This window comes from Rhincodon typus, chromosome 17 (genome assembly GCF_021869965.1).
Source record: "Rhincodon typus isolate 14 chromosome 17, sRhiTyp1.1, whole genome shotgun sequence".
Classification (NCBI taxonomy): domain Eukaryota; kingdom Metazoa; phylum Chordata; class Chondrichthyes; order Orectolobiformes; family Rhincodontidae; genus Rhincodon; species Rhincodon typus.
The window spans coordinates 2,510,268-2,526,848 of NC_063348.1; the positions used below are offsets into that span (position 1 = coordinate 2,510,268).

Genomic DNA, 16,581 nt, shown 5'->3' on the forward strand with positions numbered 1-16,581 from the left:
AAGAGGTTAGGTCGAAGGCTAAAATGCAGAACCTCATAGATAGTAATCACTGGTGTACTCGCAGTGCCACACTCTAATGAGAGTCAGAATAAAAAGATAGGGCTGATAAATCAACTGCTGAAGAGATGGTGCAATATGCAAGGATTCAGATATTTTGGATCATTGGAATGTCTTCTGGGCAGTAAAGACCTGTTACTGGGAAGGGATCAAAATCCTGGCAGGGAGATTTGCCAGTACTATTTCGGGAGCCCTTAAACTAGCAGAGAAGTGGGGTGGGTGGTTCCTAAGTAGCAGTAAAAACAGAAAGACAGATGAGGATGTTTCTTTGAATCAGAAAAGGGCGATGTAGAAAAGGCAGACAAAAGCAAGTCCAAAAATGAGGTAACTGAAGAATTAAACTACATTTATTTCAATGCAAGGGGTCTTACAGATAAGGCTGATGAACTCAGGATATGTCTGGGAACATGGAACTTGGATATCATAGCTATTACAGAAATTTGGCTGAGGGAAGGACAGGACTGGCAGCTCAAAGTTCTGGGTTTTCAATGCTTAAAAAGGATAGAAAGGGAAGCAGGAGAGGAGATTGAGTGGCCCTTTTATATTTCTAAAGGACTGTCCAGTGAAACTACGTGAGTAGAAATTAGAAATAAGAAAGGGATGGTCACCTCGATGGGATGGTACTATAGGCCTCCCAATAGTCAGAGGGAAATGGAGAAGCAAAGATGTAGAGAAATCTCAGATATGTGTAACAACAATAGGGTTGTAATAGTAGGGGATTTTAATTTTTCCAAACATTGCCTGAGGCTGCCACAGTGTTAAAGCTTGAATGGTGAGGAATTTGTTAAATGTGTTCAAGAAAATTTTCTTTACAAATATGTAAATGTACCTACTAGAGAAGGAGCAAAACCTGACCTTCTCTTGTGAAGTAAGGCAGGGAAAGTGACTGAAGTGTTAGTATTGGAAAACTTTGGGAGGAGTGATTATAATTCTATTAGTTTTAAAATAGTTATGGAAAAGGTTAGGCTTTCCGCAGAAGTTAAAGTTTTTAATTGGAGTAAGGCAAATTTTAATGGTATGAGACAAGAACTTTCAAAAGTTGATTGGAGTACACTGCTCACAGGACAACTGACAAGTGGGAGCTTTTCAAAAGTGTGATAACAAGAGTTCAGAGGCATTAAGTTCATATTAGAGTGAAGGATAAGACTGGTAAAATTAGGAAACATAAATGAATAAAGAAATCAAGGTTCTAGTCAAGGATGAGAAAGAATCATCTATTAGATATAGACAACTGAGATCAAATGAATTTCTTCAGGAGTATAAAGAATGTAGAGGCATTCTTAGGAGGGAAATCAGGAGGGCAAAGAAGATAGCCTTGGCAAATAAAGTTAAACATAATCCAAAGAGATTCTACAATTACATTAAGAGCAAAAGAGCAACAAGAGAGAGAATAGGGCCCCTTAAAGATCAATGAGGTCGCCTATGTGTTGAACCTCAGGAGATGGGAGACACATTAAATGAATATTTCACATCAGTTTTTATTGTGGAGAAACAGCTGGAGGCTAGAAAACTCAGGGAAATAAATATCTACTCTTTGAAAACAGTTCACATTACAGAAGAGGAAGTGTTGGAGGTCTTAGAAAGCATAAAGGTAGATAAATCTCCAGGACCTGTTCAACTGTATCCCAGAACGTTGTGGGAAGTTAGGGAAGAAATTAAATGTCCCTTAGCAGAAATATTTGTATAATGCATAACCACTGGTGGTGAGCTGGAGGACTGGAGGGTGGCTAATGTTGTGCCTTTATTTAAGAAAGCCTATAAGGAGAAGGCTGGGATCTATAGACCTGTGAGCCTGACATCAATGGTGGATATGTTGTTGGCGGTGATTCTGAAAGATAGGATTTACACGCATTTGGAGAGGCTAGGAATGATAAAGGATAGGCAGCAAGGGAAATCTTGTCTCACAAACTTTATTGAGTTTTTTGAGGAAGTAATCTAAAAGATTGATGAGGGCAAAGCAATAGACATTGTCTACATGGACTCCAGTAAAGCCTTTGACATGGTTTTACAAGGTAGACTAATTAGTAAAGTTGGATCACATGGGATTTGGGGTGAGCTTGCCAACTGGAATCAAAATTGGCTTGACAGTAGGAGACAGAGGGTGGTGGTGGGCTGTTTTTCAGACTAGAGGCCTATGACCGGCGGTGTTCCATGGGGACTACGTTTGTTTGACATTTAAATTAACAATTTGGATGAGAATATAGGAGGCATGGTTAGTAAGTTTGCGGATGACACCAAAATTGGTGGTATAGTGGACGGTGAAAAAGGTAATCTAAGATGACAAAGAGATCTTAACCAATTGAGTCAATGGGCTGAGTAGTGGCAGATGGAGTTTAATTCAGATGAATGTGAAATATTGCATTTTGATAAAACAAAGAAGGACAGGACTCATACAATTAATGATAGAATCCAAGGTAGTGTTATAGAACAAAGAGACCTAGGGGTTCAGGTACATAATTCTTATAAATTTGCATAGACAGAGTGGTTAAGAAGGCATTTAGCACACTTGCCTTCATCGCTCAGACCTTTGAGTATAGGAGTTAGGATGTCATGTTAAGATTGTGCAGGAGGTTGGTGAGTAATGTGTGCAGTTCTGGTCGCCCTACCATAGGAAGGATATTATGAAATTGGAATGGGTTCAGAAGGGATTTACCAAGATGTTGCTGGGAATGGAGGGTTTGAGTTATACAAAATAGGCTGGATAGGCTGGAACTTCTTTCACTGGAGAGTAGGAGGTTGAGAGGTGACCTCATAGAAATTTATAAAATCATGAGAGGCACAGATAAGGTGAATCCGGGTGCTTCTAATCATCACAAAGAGCTGATTTTCATCACATCTGTGTGGGCCACATGTCATGGGCTACATTCACACAGACAGTTACTCAAGGCTGGAATCAAACCCAGTTCCCTGACACTGTGAGACAGCAGTGCAAAGCATTGGGCCACCGTGCCACTCATGCTCAAGACAATGTGTCATCAAATATGTAAGTCATATTTACCAGCTGTTGTGCAATCTTACCCTAAGCAGTGAATTAGTCTTAAACAGTAATAGGGCAGGAGGGAATGTTGGCAAAAAATGGTGAGAATTGTAAACTTTATATTAGAATACAGAACAATGAAGAATGGTTGAATGTATTTAAAACATTGGAAATGTCTGTCCGTTCATGATTTTGCCTCTTTTATATTTAATTCTTACAAAATAAATTAGTGTTGAAGGAATTCCTTGAAAGTGAGATAAATTAGTTTTTTTGTAAATTGATACATGCTTTTAAACTCTCTATTTGATGTTACTTTAATAACCAAGACTATTGCTGGCAGCACAGTAGTCAAATTTACTAGTCCATAAATGACATTACTAAATATTGGAAATGATTCATAGCATTGAAAGTTTCAGCAACATCACTTTTTCATCCCACTTTTATTGCATGTTAGTGAAGCTTAAACATCCAGACCTAAATAATGCATCTGAGTAAATACATCTAAATATATGGAAACCATTCAAGGACAAAACTTTAGATTTCCCTCCATTTAGGCATTTCAACAACCTTTGCAATAAATACTATTCTGAATCTCATTCTGATTCTGTAAAGATTAAACATTTTCAGCAACTTCCTCAAAATAACAAACCATTTCTAGCATTAAATGGAAAAGACACAAGGAGACTTTGGTATAATTGGAAGGAAAACTGATCGAATATTTGATAATAAATATTTCAAGTGAAAAATAAAGAGACAATTCAGATACAAGAGAGTTAGAAATTCTGGAAAGCCAATGACTACATGATTGTTATTGAATCAAGCTGTAGACTGAAAGTTACCTCTGACAGTCTAGTAATTGAGATGTAAGCATTCATGTTCTTGTTCCATATAATAGTTAGTTCAAGTTTTGAACTGATTTTTAAATCAAATTTTAGATACAGTGGATTATTAATCACTTTGAGTCCTCTTGCTGCATTTGGAGGTGTTATTTGATAGTGTCCATTAGTCAGCTTAATTAGAATATCCTGAAAGAAAAGGAGAGCATGCACACTGATTATTGTGAAGCTAGTGATGGATGGAAGTTATCATATTTAATAAACTAACTTTCCATCAGTACAAAAGCAAAGTTCTACTGATTTTTCTGAAGAAGGGTCCAGACCCGAAACGTCAGCTTTCCTGCTCCTCTAATGCTGCTTGGCCTGCTGTGTTCATCTAGCTCTACACCTTGTTATCTCAGATTCTCCAGCATCGGCAGTTCCTTCTATCTCAAAGCTCTGATTAAGGTGGAATTCTGAAATAAGAATTTTTTTGAACTACTCAGGTCAGACAATATCTGTGGTGAGAGAAACTGTTAATATTTCAGCTTGATTACCTTTCATTAAAACAATAAACTGTTCTGATGAAAGTTTGCTTATTAATTAATCGAATTTAAATTCACGCACGTCCATTAATCCATCTCCTTCATGTCCTTAATGGAACAACCAACACTTGCATTCACACCACCACCTTTATGACATCTCGTACTGATTTATTCTCCACAAATACTGTCATTCCTTCAGTTCGCTCAGTCCATTTCTCACGCTAATAATTCTATATTCTCTCCCCTTAAAAGATGGGAAAATGCAAAACTTCAAGGAAAGGCAGAGAACTAAGGAAATGGGAGGTCTCTAATGTTAGCTACCTTGATAGCTACTGACAATACCTACCCTTCTGATCCTCTGGGAAAAAGGTCCTGATCCAGAAGAATGTAGATATCAGTAGCAATGTGCTGTGAAAAATTGAGCCTCATGAGACAGTGACTGTTAATGTATACTGACTGTGTTTAATTTTGTAAACGCAGTGATCGTTACAGTAAGAGAATAAGATTGCCCAGATAAGCAAGTCTTTTTTTTTTGAACAGAAATTGAAGATAGGACAGATTGAAATTGTCAGGATTGAGTTGGGATGTGCAGGTTTGTCACATTTATCTCTGTAAACAAAAACCTATTATATTTCTGTAAACAAAAACCTATTAAAGCATGTACATACTGACTCCAATACTGTGCTTCACTACCAGAGCAATACTGATACTCAAACATATCGATAGATGTGAGTCTTTGCCTGTATTCAGGGTTACGACTATTGCAAAGTAAATTGGCGTCCATCCCCTCTGTCTGTGGAGCAGCTACATGTTGTTGAAGAGAAGGCAATTATTCCTACTGTTAATACGATTGCTCCCATGGCTTTTGACACAATTGATTTTGGAGTTTAATTTCATATGGTTTCTCATCAGCAATGGAAGTTAGAGTTGCATAAACTGTTCCTATGTCACAAAAAAGGCTGAGAGTCAGGAAGTGCAGATTGAGGGAAGTGAAGTTAGGGTTACGTGAACTGATTTCAAAGAAGTTGGAAATCACCAGTCAAGCAGTAAGAGTACACTTTGACATAGGCATGGCTGCAGATATTGAGTTTCACAGTGTGAAGGTTTCCGTAAAATGTAGGAACAGATGTAGGTTATTCAGCTCCTCAAGTCTGCTCCGTCATTCAGTGGCAGCATGGCTGATTTGATGTTCTTGAACTCCACTTGTTTACTTAATTCCCATAGCCCTTGATGTGTTACTGATTAAAGTATTTCAAATTGTGATTTCAAATAAACATGTTGGACTATAACCTAGTGTCATGTGACTTCTGACCTTGTCCATCTCCCCACCCCCGTCCAACACTGGCACCTCCGCATCATTGCTGATTAAAAATCTGTCTATCACAGCCTTGACAGCCCTCTGCTGTAAAGAATTCTATAGGTACACTATCTCTGAGAGAAAAAAGCAATCCTCCCATGTATATCTTAAATGGGTGACTCCTTAACATTGGGTTTAACTTCCCAGGTATTTAATGGACCCATAGACCATTTCCCCCACCCACCCAAAGCTGCCCCTCCTTGGTATTAAATCTCCATACAGTGCTTTTGAAACTGGAAGTTCCAGTATCCAAGTGAACCAAGTCAAAAGCAGTTTAAATGATATTTAAGATTGATATCCAATGTTACTTAATAAGATTACATCTAAACTGCGTAAAATGTAATAAAATGTAAGATGAACAATCAACACAGAGCCACTATATAACACTATAGGGAAAACTGAAGTACTGTGAGTGCCAAGCCACTGGGATTGCTGGACTAGAGAGTGTCAGATTAGATTCAATCTGTACTGCAAGTAATCAAATGCAGATCTATTATTATTTGCTTTTACAATATTTTATCCTTTTTCTGAATTTTAACTCTTTTTAAGCCAAAGCATATTTTGTTTACATTCATTCATAGAATGCAACGTCAGTGTTGATTTATTTGTGAAAGAATATTGGAGTGAGAGGGGTACAATCCAGTTGTTGTGGTCCATGTTGGGACCAATAACATAGGCAAGAGTTCCTGTTTTGGGAATGTCAGAAATTAGGAAACTAAAGAACAGGACCTCAAGGGTTATAATCTCTGGTGTTACCCAAACCATATGCAAACTGACGCAGAGATATGAAAAGTAGGGAAGTAAAGATGTGACCTAAGGAGTGGTGCAGGAAAGAAAGATTCCATTTCATGGAACACTGGCAGCAGTATTGGAACATCAGGGAACTGTACCAATGGAATGGGTTCCACCTGAACCAATCTGGGATCAACATCCCAGTGACAAGGCTAAATAATGCAGTCACAATAATTTTAAACTAGTAAATCAAGGGGAAGTGCTCAGGAGGAAGTCTATACAGTTTCAATATCAGACAGTAAAAATCAGTTAGGAATCCTACTTTGAGGTACAGCACAATACTATAAGTGTATTGAATAAACTGAGAAGAGAAATAATGAACAGGTGAATAAAACATCAGTGCTGAGGCATAGGTTACAACGTATGTCCCAAATAAGAGTTCTATATACAAATGCGTGGAGTGTAAGGATTAAATTAAATGAGCTGCTGGCACAAATCCAATTTGGAGGTAATCATAAAGTAGCAATTACTGAGATATGACTGCAGGATGGTTGAGATTGAGGACTAAATATACCAAGTTATATGGTTTACAGAATGGAAAGGGAAAATGGCGGGGGAGGTGGAGTAGTCTTACTGATGATAAGCGAATATACTGCAATGGTGAGGGAGGATATAATGGGGGTCACACATTCAGTGGAGACCGTATTCGTGGTCCTCAGGAACAGTAGAGGATCTAAAACTGTAATAAATGTTGTGTACAGACCCACTAGTAGCAGTTCTGAAGGGCTAGATTGTATAAATGCAGAAATTAGGCAAGTGTGCAGCAAAGCCAGACAAGTATCAATGGGGGATTTTAAATCTAACATCGACTGGGAGAAGCAATCAAGAGTCTGTCAGAAAGGGTGTGAATTTCTGGACTGTTTCCGGGATAGTTTCCTACAGCAATATAAGATGAGACAGAGACTGTCAACAATAAATCTACTTATACTTAAACACGTGAAGAATATAGAGGACGGTTAAAGAAACATTAACACAAACAAAACCAGCTCATTCTCTGGAGAGGGAAAAGCTCCACTTCACAGAAAAGAAACAGCTATGGAGAATTAAACAGACAATTAAGCAGCATAAAACTAAATGAAAGAGGTTACAAAAATGCAAAAAACAGCACAGATTCTGCTGAATAGGGAAGATACAAAGACCAGCAAAGGGTCACAAAGCAGCTTATGAGTGCTACAAAAGGGAAACTTGTCAGGGATATCAAAATCAAAAAGGGAAAGCAGTGGTCAGGAGCACTGCTGGCTCACTAAAAACTGGAAGTGGGAATATACCAATAACTATGGGAAAACGGCAGACATATTCATAATTACATTGCCTCTGAACTTACAGTGTACAGGGAACGGACTGAATTAAATTCATGTAAGTAAAACACTGGATATAAGGAAATTAATGGAATTAAAGAGGGACAAATCTCAACCCATCCGAGGGTGTTAAAATAAATACAGGAACACATTGTAAAGGCCCTAACTATAATCTTTCAAAGTTCCCTGAATACAGGAGTCATCCCTCTGGATTGAAAATTGCACATCACTCTTTTTTAAAGAAGAACGAAAGAGGAAAACCAGGGAATTAAAGATAAGTTAGTCAAGCATCTATGGTGGAGAAATAGTCTGTAATCAAGGACGGGCTAACAAAAGACACTTTGAAACATTTCAGTTAATCAGGGAGAGCCAGCATGGATTCATGACGGGTAGGTCATGCCTGACAAAACTCTCTAAATTTTTTTGAACAGGTGACTGAAGTAATGGACAGGGGAATGTCTATGGATGTTGTTTATATAGACTTCCAGAAGGCTTTTGATAAAGTCCAACATAAAACACTGTTAAAAACAGTAGAAGCCCATGGAGTTGAGGGCAAATTACTGACAACATAGAATCACAGATTCCCTACAGTGTGGAAACAGGCCCTTCGACCCAACAAGTCCACACCGACACTCAGAGCATCCCACCCAGACCCATTCCCCTAATCTACACGTCCCTAAACACTCTGGGCAATTTAGCATGGCCAATCCACCTCACCTGCACATCTTTGGATTGTGGGAGGAAACCGGAGCACCCAGAGGAAACCCACGCAGACATGGGGAGAATGTGCAAACGCCACACAGACAGTTGCCCGAGGGTGGAATCAAACCCCGGTCCCTGATGCTGTGAGGCAGCAGTGCTAACCACTGAGCTACCGTGCCGTCTAATGGCTGGGGAATTTGTTGAGTGACAGGTAACCGGAAGTGGGGATAATGGGTAGGTACTCAAATTGACAGGATCTGACCAGCAGTGTCCCACAAGGTTCTGAGGAAGGGTCACTCGAACCAAAATATTAATTCTGACTTCTCTCCACCCGATGCTGCCAGATCTACTGAGCTTTTCCAGCAATTTCATTTTTTGCGACCTACAAGGATCTGTGTTAGGGCCTCAATCAATCACATTATTTATTAACAACTTGGATAATGCCACAGAAAGTCATATATCCAAATTTGCTGATGACACAAAGTTAGGTAGAAAGTGTAGATGATTGCATTAAATTACAAAGGGATATTGACAGACTAAGTGAATGGGCAAAACTATGATAGATAGAGTTCAATGTAAGCCAGTGAGAGGTTATCCATTTTGGACCAAAAAAGATAGATCAGGTACTTCCTAGAGAGTATGAAGTTAAATACAGTGGATGCCCAAAGACACTTGAGGTCTTAGGTGCATTGATCTTTAAAATGTCACAAACAGTAGCAGAAAATAATCAAGGTGGCTAATGCAATCCTGGCTTTTATATTGAGAGAAGTGGAGTACGAGGATGCAGAAATAATGCTGCAGTTATACAAAACTCTAGTAAGACCCACCTGGATTATAGTGAGAAGATCTGAGCACCACACCTTGGGGTATTGGTTTTGGAGGAAGTACAATGTAGGTTTACAAGAATAAAACCTGGACTTCAGGGGTTAAGTTATACGGGGAGATTACATAAATTATGCTGTTTTCTCTAGAATTAAGAAGTTTTAAGGGTAATCCGATCAAAATAAGCAGTGGAAAAGGTGTCGATCAACAAGATTGTTTTGTCCTGGGCTTCTTTCATGTTGTTGGAACTTCAATCATTCGGGCAACAATAGAGTAATCCAACAAATCCTTGATCAGTGTCCTGAAAATGGTGCACAGGTTTTAGTTTAGCAGTCATGAGGAGTTTCTTGCCATAGAAATCTCCACCTCCAAGTTATTCTTGTAGCCATGGTAATTATGGCTTGTCCAACTAGAATCCCATTAGTAGCTGACTGTAAGAGATTAACACTGGGGAATTTGGTAATTTTATCATTGAAAGTCAATTGGTGTTTCACTACCCCTTTTTGGATAGTCTTTGCCTGGCATTTTGGGGTCTGACTGTTACATGTTAACTATCAGGCCAAGCTAAATATTATTCAAATCTTGCTGAATACAGATGTAACTTGCTTCCTGTCTGAGGAGCTGTAACTGAATACACGATGGAGTGTGTCCTCAGTATGAAGATGGAAATTTGTCTCCACTAGAACTGTGCCTTGGTTACTCCTGCTAATAGTATCATGAACATTTGCAACAGGAATGGGTAGGTCAAGTAGGTTTGTTCCTTGTGTTGGTTCTTGCAATTGGGCAGCTATGTCCTTAAAGACTTTGTCAATTCAATTTGTTGAAGTTGTACATATGCTCACTTGTAATCCTCATAGCCCAGTTTGCCCAAATTCATCATCAAATCCCCACAGTGTGGAAACAGGCCCTTCGGCCCAACAAGTCCACTCCAACCCTCAGAGCATCCGATCCAGACCCGTCCCCCTATAACCAACCTACTCTATACATCCCTGAACACAACAGGCAATTTAACGTGACCAATCTGCCTAGCCTGCACATCTATGGACTGTGGGAGGAAATGGGAACACCCGGAGGAATCCCACACAGACATGGGGAGAATGTGCAAACTCCACACAGACAGTCGCCCAGCGCTGTAATCGAACCCGTCCCTGGCGCTGTTAGGCAGCAGTGCTAGCCACTGAGCCATCCCGTGCTCATTATACTAAAAAAAATTATACAGAAAAAAATTAAATGACAATGTAAAAACAATAATATGGACAGAAAGAGTTAACATTTCATTATTCTGATGAAAGGTCATCAACTTCACGTGTTAACAGTGACTTTCTCTTTCTCCACAGATGCTACCTAACATGCTGAGTGTTTCTGAATTTTCTATTTTTGGCAGATTTCCATCATCAATAAAATTTTACTTTTACGTTCAGCCCTGATTAAACCTTGGGTACACCAACACTTAATTTCCAAAGTCCTATTCAATAATTAACTTTTCTTTTACTTGTATCATTTCAGTATAATGATATGGTCGTAGCAGTAGTTGAAGGCTAAAGATATAGAAGAGTGTTGTGTTTAGTCAGTTTTGAACAATATTAACATTGCTAGGAAAAGCATGTACAACAAATAAATAATAATTTAAGGAATTGGTTACTTTTACAGGGTCATTTTGGGATGAAAACTAAACGGTGGTTTTGCCAACAACATTTTCATCTCATGTAAGATTAAAACAATTTAATGGAAAAGGGATTTACACTTGAATCAATTGAGAAAAATGTGTGAATTGAGGATAACTGAAATTATACTGCAGTGCTAAACTTCCTTACCTGAAAGTAGATCTTAATGGATTTAGTACAGACCACTCCTGTTTTACCACAAATAATATTTTCTGAGACTATTTTGAATGATGGCTGTCTGGAATCAACAGAACAAGCATCCTAAACAAACAAATTGCACAGATTGGTTAAGATACAAAGAATGAAAGTAAATGCAGTCAGATACATGAACATATAGATTATTTATAAAAGAAAATCTTTTGATTTTTACCTGAACTAAAGTATATTCACAACTGCCGTCAAACACATATTGATTCCCATCGAATGTGGTAACATGTCCTTCTCCATTAGTTATGCAGGTTGAAGGACACTTTGCATCTCCTGTGCATTCCCATTTACCTCCAATGCAGGTACTATTCAAATATAAAGTTTTAGAGAGATTGAATTGAGATTACATACATCTGCTCAAAATTACTCCAACTGTAAAAACAGAATTCTAGTAGCAAATTGCACTTCTATGGTTTATTTAGCATGGCCTATTTAACAACTCAAGTCACTTCCCAAGAAAATCATCAAATAAAATTTCATACCAAGTGACAAAGGAGCTATCAGGAGAGATGACAACTGGTCAAAGTCTTGATTTTAAGAAACATCTTAAAAAGAGAGAAGCAAAAAAGCAAAGATTAGGAAATTTCAGAACTTAGGATCAGAAAGCTGAACACACAGCTGCCAGTTGTGCAGCAATTAAAATTCAGGGATGTTCAGAAAAGTACTAAATTGAAGGAGTGTCAAGGAAGAATTGAAGGGTTAAAACAAGTGACAGGCTATCAAAGGATTAAAAAAAACAAGAATGAAAGATTTAAACCTTCCACATTTATAAACCAAAGTAAGTCTATGAATTTTGAAACATAGAAAAAATATAGGAAGTAGGTGCAGGTGTGGGCCATTCGGCCCTTCGAGCCTGCACTACCATTCAATATGATCATAGCTGATCATGCAATGTCAGTATCCCATTCCCATTCTCTCCCCATACCCATTGATTCCTTTAGCCGCAGGGGCCATGCCCAGCTCCCTCTTGAATATATCTAATGAACTGGCCCCAACAACTTCCTGTGGGAGAGAATTCCACAGATTCACAGCTCTCTGAGTGAAGAAATTCTTTCTCATCTCAGTCCTGGATGGCCTACCCCTTATTCTAAGACTGCGACTTCTAGTTCTGGACTTGCCCAACATCAGGAATATTCTTCCCACATCTAGCCTGTCCAGTCCCATCAGGATTTTATGTTTCTATGAGATCCTCCCTCATTTTTCTAAATTTCAGTGAGCACAACCCAGTTGATCCCGTCTTTCTTCATATGTCAGTCCTGCCATCCTGGGAATCAATCTGGTGAACCTTCACCGTCCCTGTTTTACGCCAGACAGGGATGTACAATTGTGGAAGTTCATCCATGTGTTCTTTAAATGTCTGCCATTGCATATCTACCGTCAACCCCTCAAGTATCCATTGCCAGCTAATCCGAGCCAATGCATGCCTCGTACCATCAAAGTTAGATTTATTTAAGTTCAGGACCCTAGATTCAGATGCAATTGTGTCACTCTCGATCTTACTGAAGAATTCTACCATATTAAGGATCTCTCACCACAAGGTTGCTAATTAATCCTCTCTCATCAAACAATACCCAGTCTAGGACGCCATGCTCTTTAGTTGGTTCCTTAACACATTGGTCGAGGAAACCATCCCTCATACATTCTGGGAAATCCTCCTCCATCACATTGCTACCAGTTTGGTTAGTCCAATCAATACATAGATTGAAGTCACCCATAATAACTGCTGTACCCTTACTGCATGCATCTCTATTATCCTGTTTGATACAGTCCCCAACATTGCAACTACTGTTTGGTGGTCCGTACACAACTTGACCTTCCCCACAATGTGCCCGCCGCCATTGGCCATGTGGCCACTGTCGGAGCAACCACGGATGACGTCACATCCTCTGCCGCCGGGTACACCACTTCCGGGACAGCGAACGCCATCGACACCGCTGCTGATGCCACCGCCTCATTTCCGAGGCCAACACCATAGACACTGAGGACGCACCTACCGTCACCGCTGCTGCCGCCTCCTACCCCGCTCCACCCACTGACGCCGTCGCAACTCTGCCCACCGCCAACACCGACGCAACTGCGCCCACCGCCAACGCTGACGCAACTCCACCCAGAGCCGACATCGCTCCACCCACTGCCTCCACAGCCAGCAGCTCCAGAGGAGACAGCAACACCCAGCCCTGCCGAGTCTTCACAAACTCCCCATACCTCCCCCTTACTGAGGACGAACAGTCAGTCCTCAGTAAAGGGCTCACCTTTGTCCCCCTCCATCCACACATCAACGAATACCGGTCACGTTTGGACATCGAGCAGTTTTACTGCCGCCTCCACCTCCGCGCTTACTTCTTAAACCGTGAGCCTAACCCTCCCTCCACTGACCCCTTCTCCCGTGTCCAACACACCTCCTCCTGGACACCACCCCAAGGCCTCCTACCCTCCCTTGACCTCTTCATCTCCAACTGCCGTCGAGACATCAATCGCCTCAACCTCTCCACCCCTCTCACCCACTCCAACCTCCCCCCTGCAGAACGTGCAGCCCTCTGCTCCCTCCACTCCAATCCCAACCTCACCATAAAACCCTCGGACAAGGGAGACGCAGTTGTAGTATGGCGTACTGACCTCTACATCGCCGAGGCCAGGCGCCAACTCTCCGACACCTCCTCCTACCGCCCCCTTGATCATGACCCCACCCCCGACCACAAACCATTATCTCCTAAATCATCCACAACCTCATCACCTCAGGTGACCTCCCACCCACAGCCTCCAACCTCATTGTTCCCCAACCTCGCACTGCCCGCTTCTATCTCCTTCCCAAAATCCACAAACCTGACTGTCCTGGTCGACCCATTGTCTCCGCCTGCTCCTGCCCCACCGAACTTATCTCCACCTATCTCGACTCCATTTTCTCCCCCTTAGTCCAGGAACTCTCTACCTACGTCTGTGACACCACCCACGCCCTCCACCTCCTCCAGAACTTCCAATTCCCCGGTCCCCAACACCTCATCTTTACCATGGACATCCAGTCCCTATACACCTGCATTCCCCATGCAGATGGCCTAAAGGCCCTCCGCTTCTTCCTGTCCCGCAGGCCCGACCAGTCCCCCTCTACTGACACCCTCATCCGCTTAGCTGAACTCATCCTCACCCTCAACAACTTCTCTTTCAATTCCTCCCACTTCCTACAGACAAAGGAGGTGGCCAAGGGTACCCGCATGGGCCCAAGCTATGCCTGCCTCTTTGTAGGTTACGTGGAATAATCCCTCTTCCGTACCTACACAGGCCCTAAACCCCACCTCTTCCTCCGTTACATTGATGACTGTATCGGCGCCGCCTCATGCTCCCACGAGGAGCTCGAACAGTTCATCCGCTTCACCAACACTTTCCACCCCAACCTTAAGTTCACCTGGACCACCTCTAATACCTCTCCTTCCTGGACCTCTCTGTCTCCATCTCTGGCAACCACCTAGAAACCGATATCCATTTCAAGCCCACCGACTCCCACAGCTACCTAGAATACACCTCCTCCCACCCACCTTCCTGCAAAAATGCTATCCCCTATTCCCAATTCCTTCGCCTCCACCGCATCTGCTCCCAGGATGAGGCATTCCACTCCCATACATCTCTGATGTCCTCGTTTTTCAAGGACCGCAAATTCCCTCCCTCAGTGGTCGAGAACGCCCTCGACCATGTCTCCCGCATTTCCAGCAACTCATCCCTCACACCCCCTGCCCGCAATAACAACCAAAACAGAATTCCCCTCATCCTCACGTACCACCCCACCAATCTCCGGATCCAACGCATCATCCTCCAACACTTCCGCCATCTGCAATCCGACTCCACCACCAAAGACTTTTTTCCCTCCTCACCTTTATCTGCTTTCCGGAGGGACCACTCTCTCCGTGACTCCCTTGTCTGCTCCACACTCCCCTCCAGCCCCACCACACCCGGCACTTTTCCCTGCAACCGCAGGAAGTGCTACACCTGCCCCTACACCTCCCCCCTCACTCCCATCCCAGGCCCCAAGAAGACTTTCCACATCAAGCAGATGTTCACCTGCACATCTGCTAATGTGGTATACTGTATCTACTGTTCCCGTTGTGGCCTCCTCTACATCGGGGAAACCAAGCGGAGGTTTGGGGATCGCTTTGCAGAACACCTACGCTCGGTTCGCAATAAACAACTGCACCTCCCAGTCGTGAACAATTTCAACTCCCCCTCCCATTCCTCAGACGACATGTCCATCCTGGGCCTCCTGCAGTGCCACCAATGCTACCCGAAGGTTGCAGGAACAGCAACTCATATTCCACTTGGGAACCCTGCAGCTCAATGGTATCAATGTGGACTTCACAAGCTTCAAAATCTCCCCTTCCCCTACCGCATCCCAAAACCAACCCAGCTTGTCCCCGCCTCCCTAACCTGTCCTTCCTCCCACCTATCCCCTCCTCCCACCTCAAGCCCCACCCCCATCTCCTACCTACTAACCTCATCCCGCCCACTTGACCTGTCCGTCCTCCCTGGACTGACCTATCTCCTCCCTACCTCCCCACCTACACTCACCTTTACTGGCTCCATCCCCGCCTCTTTTACCTGTCTGTCTCCTCTCCACCTATCTTCTCCTCTATCCATCTTCTATCTGCCTCCCCCTCCCCCTTCCCCTCCCCCATTTCTGAAGAAGGGTCTAGGCCGAAATATCAGCCTTCCTGCTCCTCTGATGCTGCTTGGCCTGCTGTGTTCATCCAGCTCTACACCTTGTTATCCCACTAACGTGTGTTTCCCTTTGGTGTTCCACAGCTCCAACCATACCAATTCCACATCCTCCAGGGTAATGCTCTCCCTTACTATTGTATTAATCTTTTCCATAACCAGCAATGCTACCCGACCTCCCTTTCCTTTCCATTTACCCTTCCTTAAAATTGAAAAACCTGGATGTTGAGTTCCCATCCTTGGTCACCCTGGAGCCAGGTCTCTGTGATCCCAATTACATCATATCCATTAATAATCGTTTGTGCAGTTAATTCATCCACCTTACTACAAAAGCTCCTTGCATTGAGACACAGAGCCTTCAGGCTCATTTTTTGACATTTATTGCCTTTTAGAATTATGAGATAATGAGGCCCTTTTTGATTTTTGTCTTTGGTTTCTCTGCCTTCCACTTTTACTTTTCTCCTTACTGTCCTTTGTTTCTGTCCCCACTTTACCTCCCTCCAACTTCCTGCATTGGTTCCCATTCCCTTGCCATATTAGTTTAAACCCTCCCCAGCAGCACTAGCGAACACTCCCCCAGGACATTGGCTCCAATCCTGCCCAGGTGCAGACCATCTGGGAGGAGACTTTATACAAGTTACAAT

At 42.2% G+C, this 16,581-nt stretch overlaps 1 protein-coding gene across 1 annotated transcript in view; it reads right to left on the bottom strand.

The window, feature by feature from the left end:
- Positions 1-16,581, bottom strand: part of LOC125485264 (mucin-6-like) — a 369,065-nt gene that overhangs the window by 214,828 nt on the left and 137,656 nt on the right. The window contains exon 9 of the mRNA XM_048607277.1: positions 3,874-4,059. Within this exon, the coding sequence (XP_048463234.1) occupies positions 3,874-4,059 (186 nt within the window). The remainder of the gene's footprint in view (positions 1-3,873; positions 4,060-16,581) is intronic.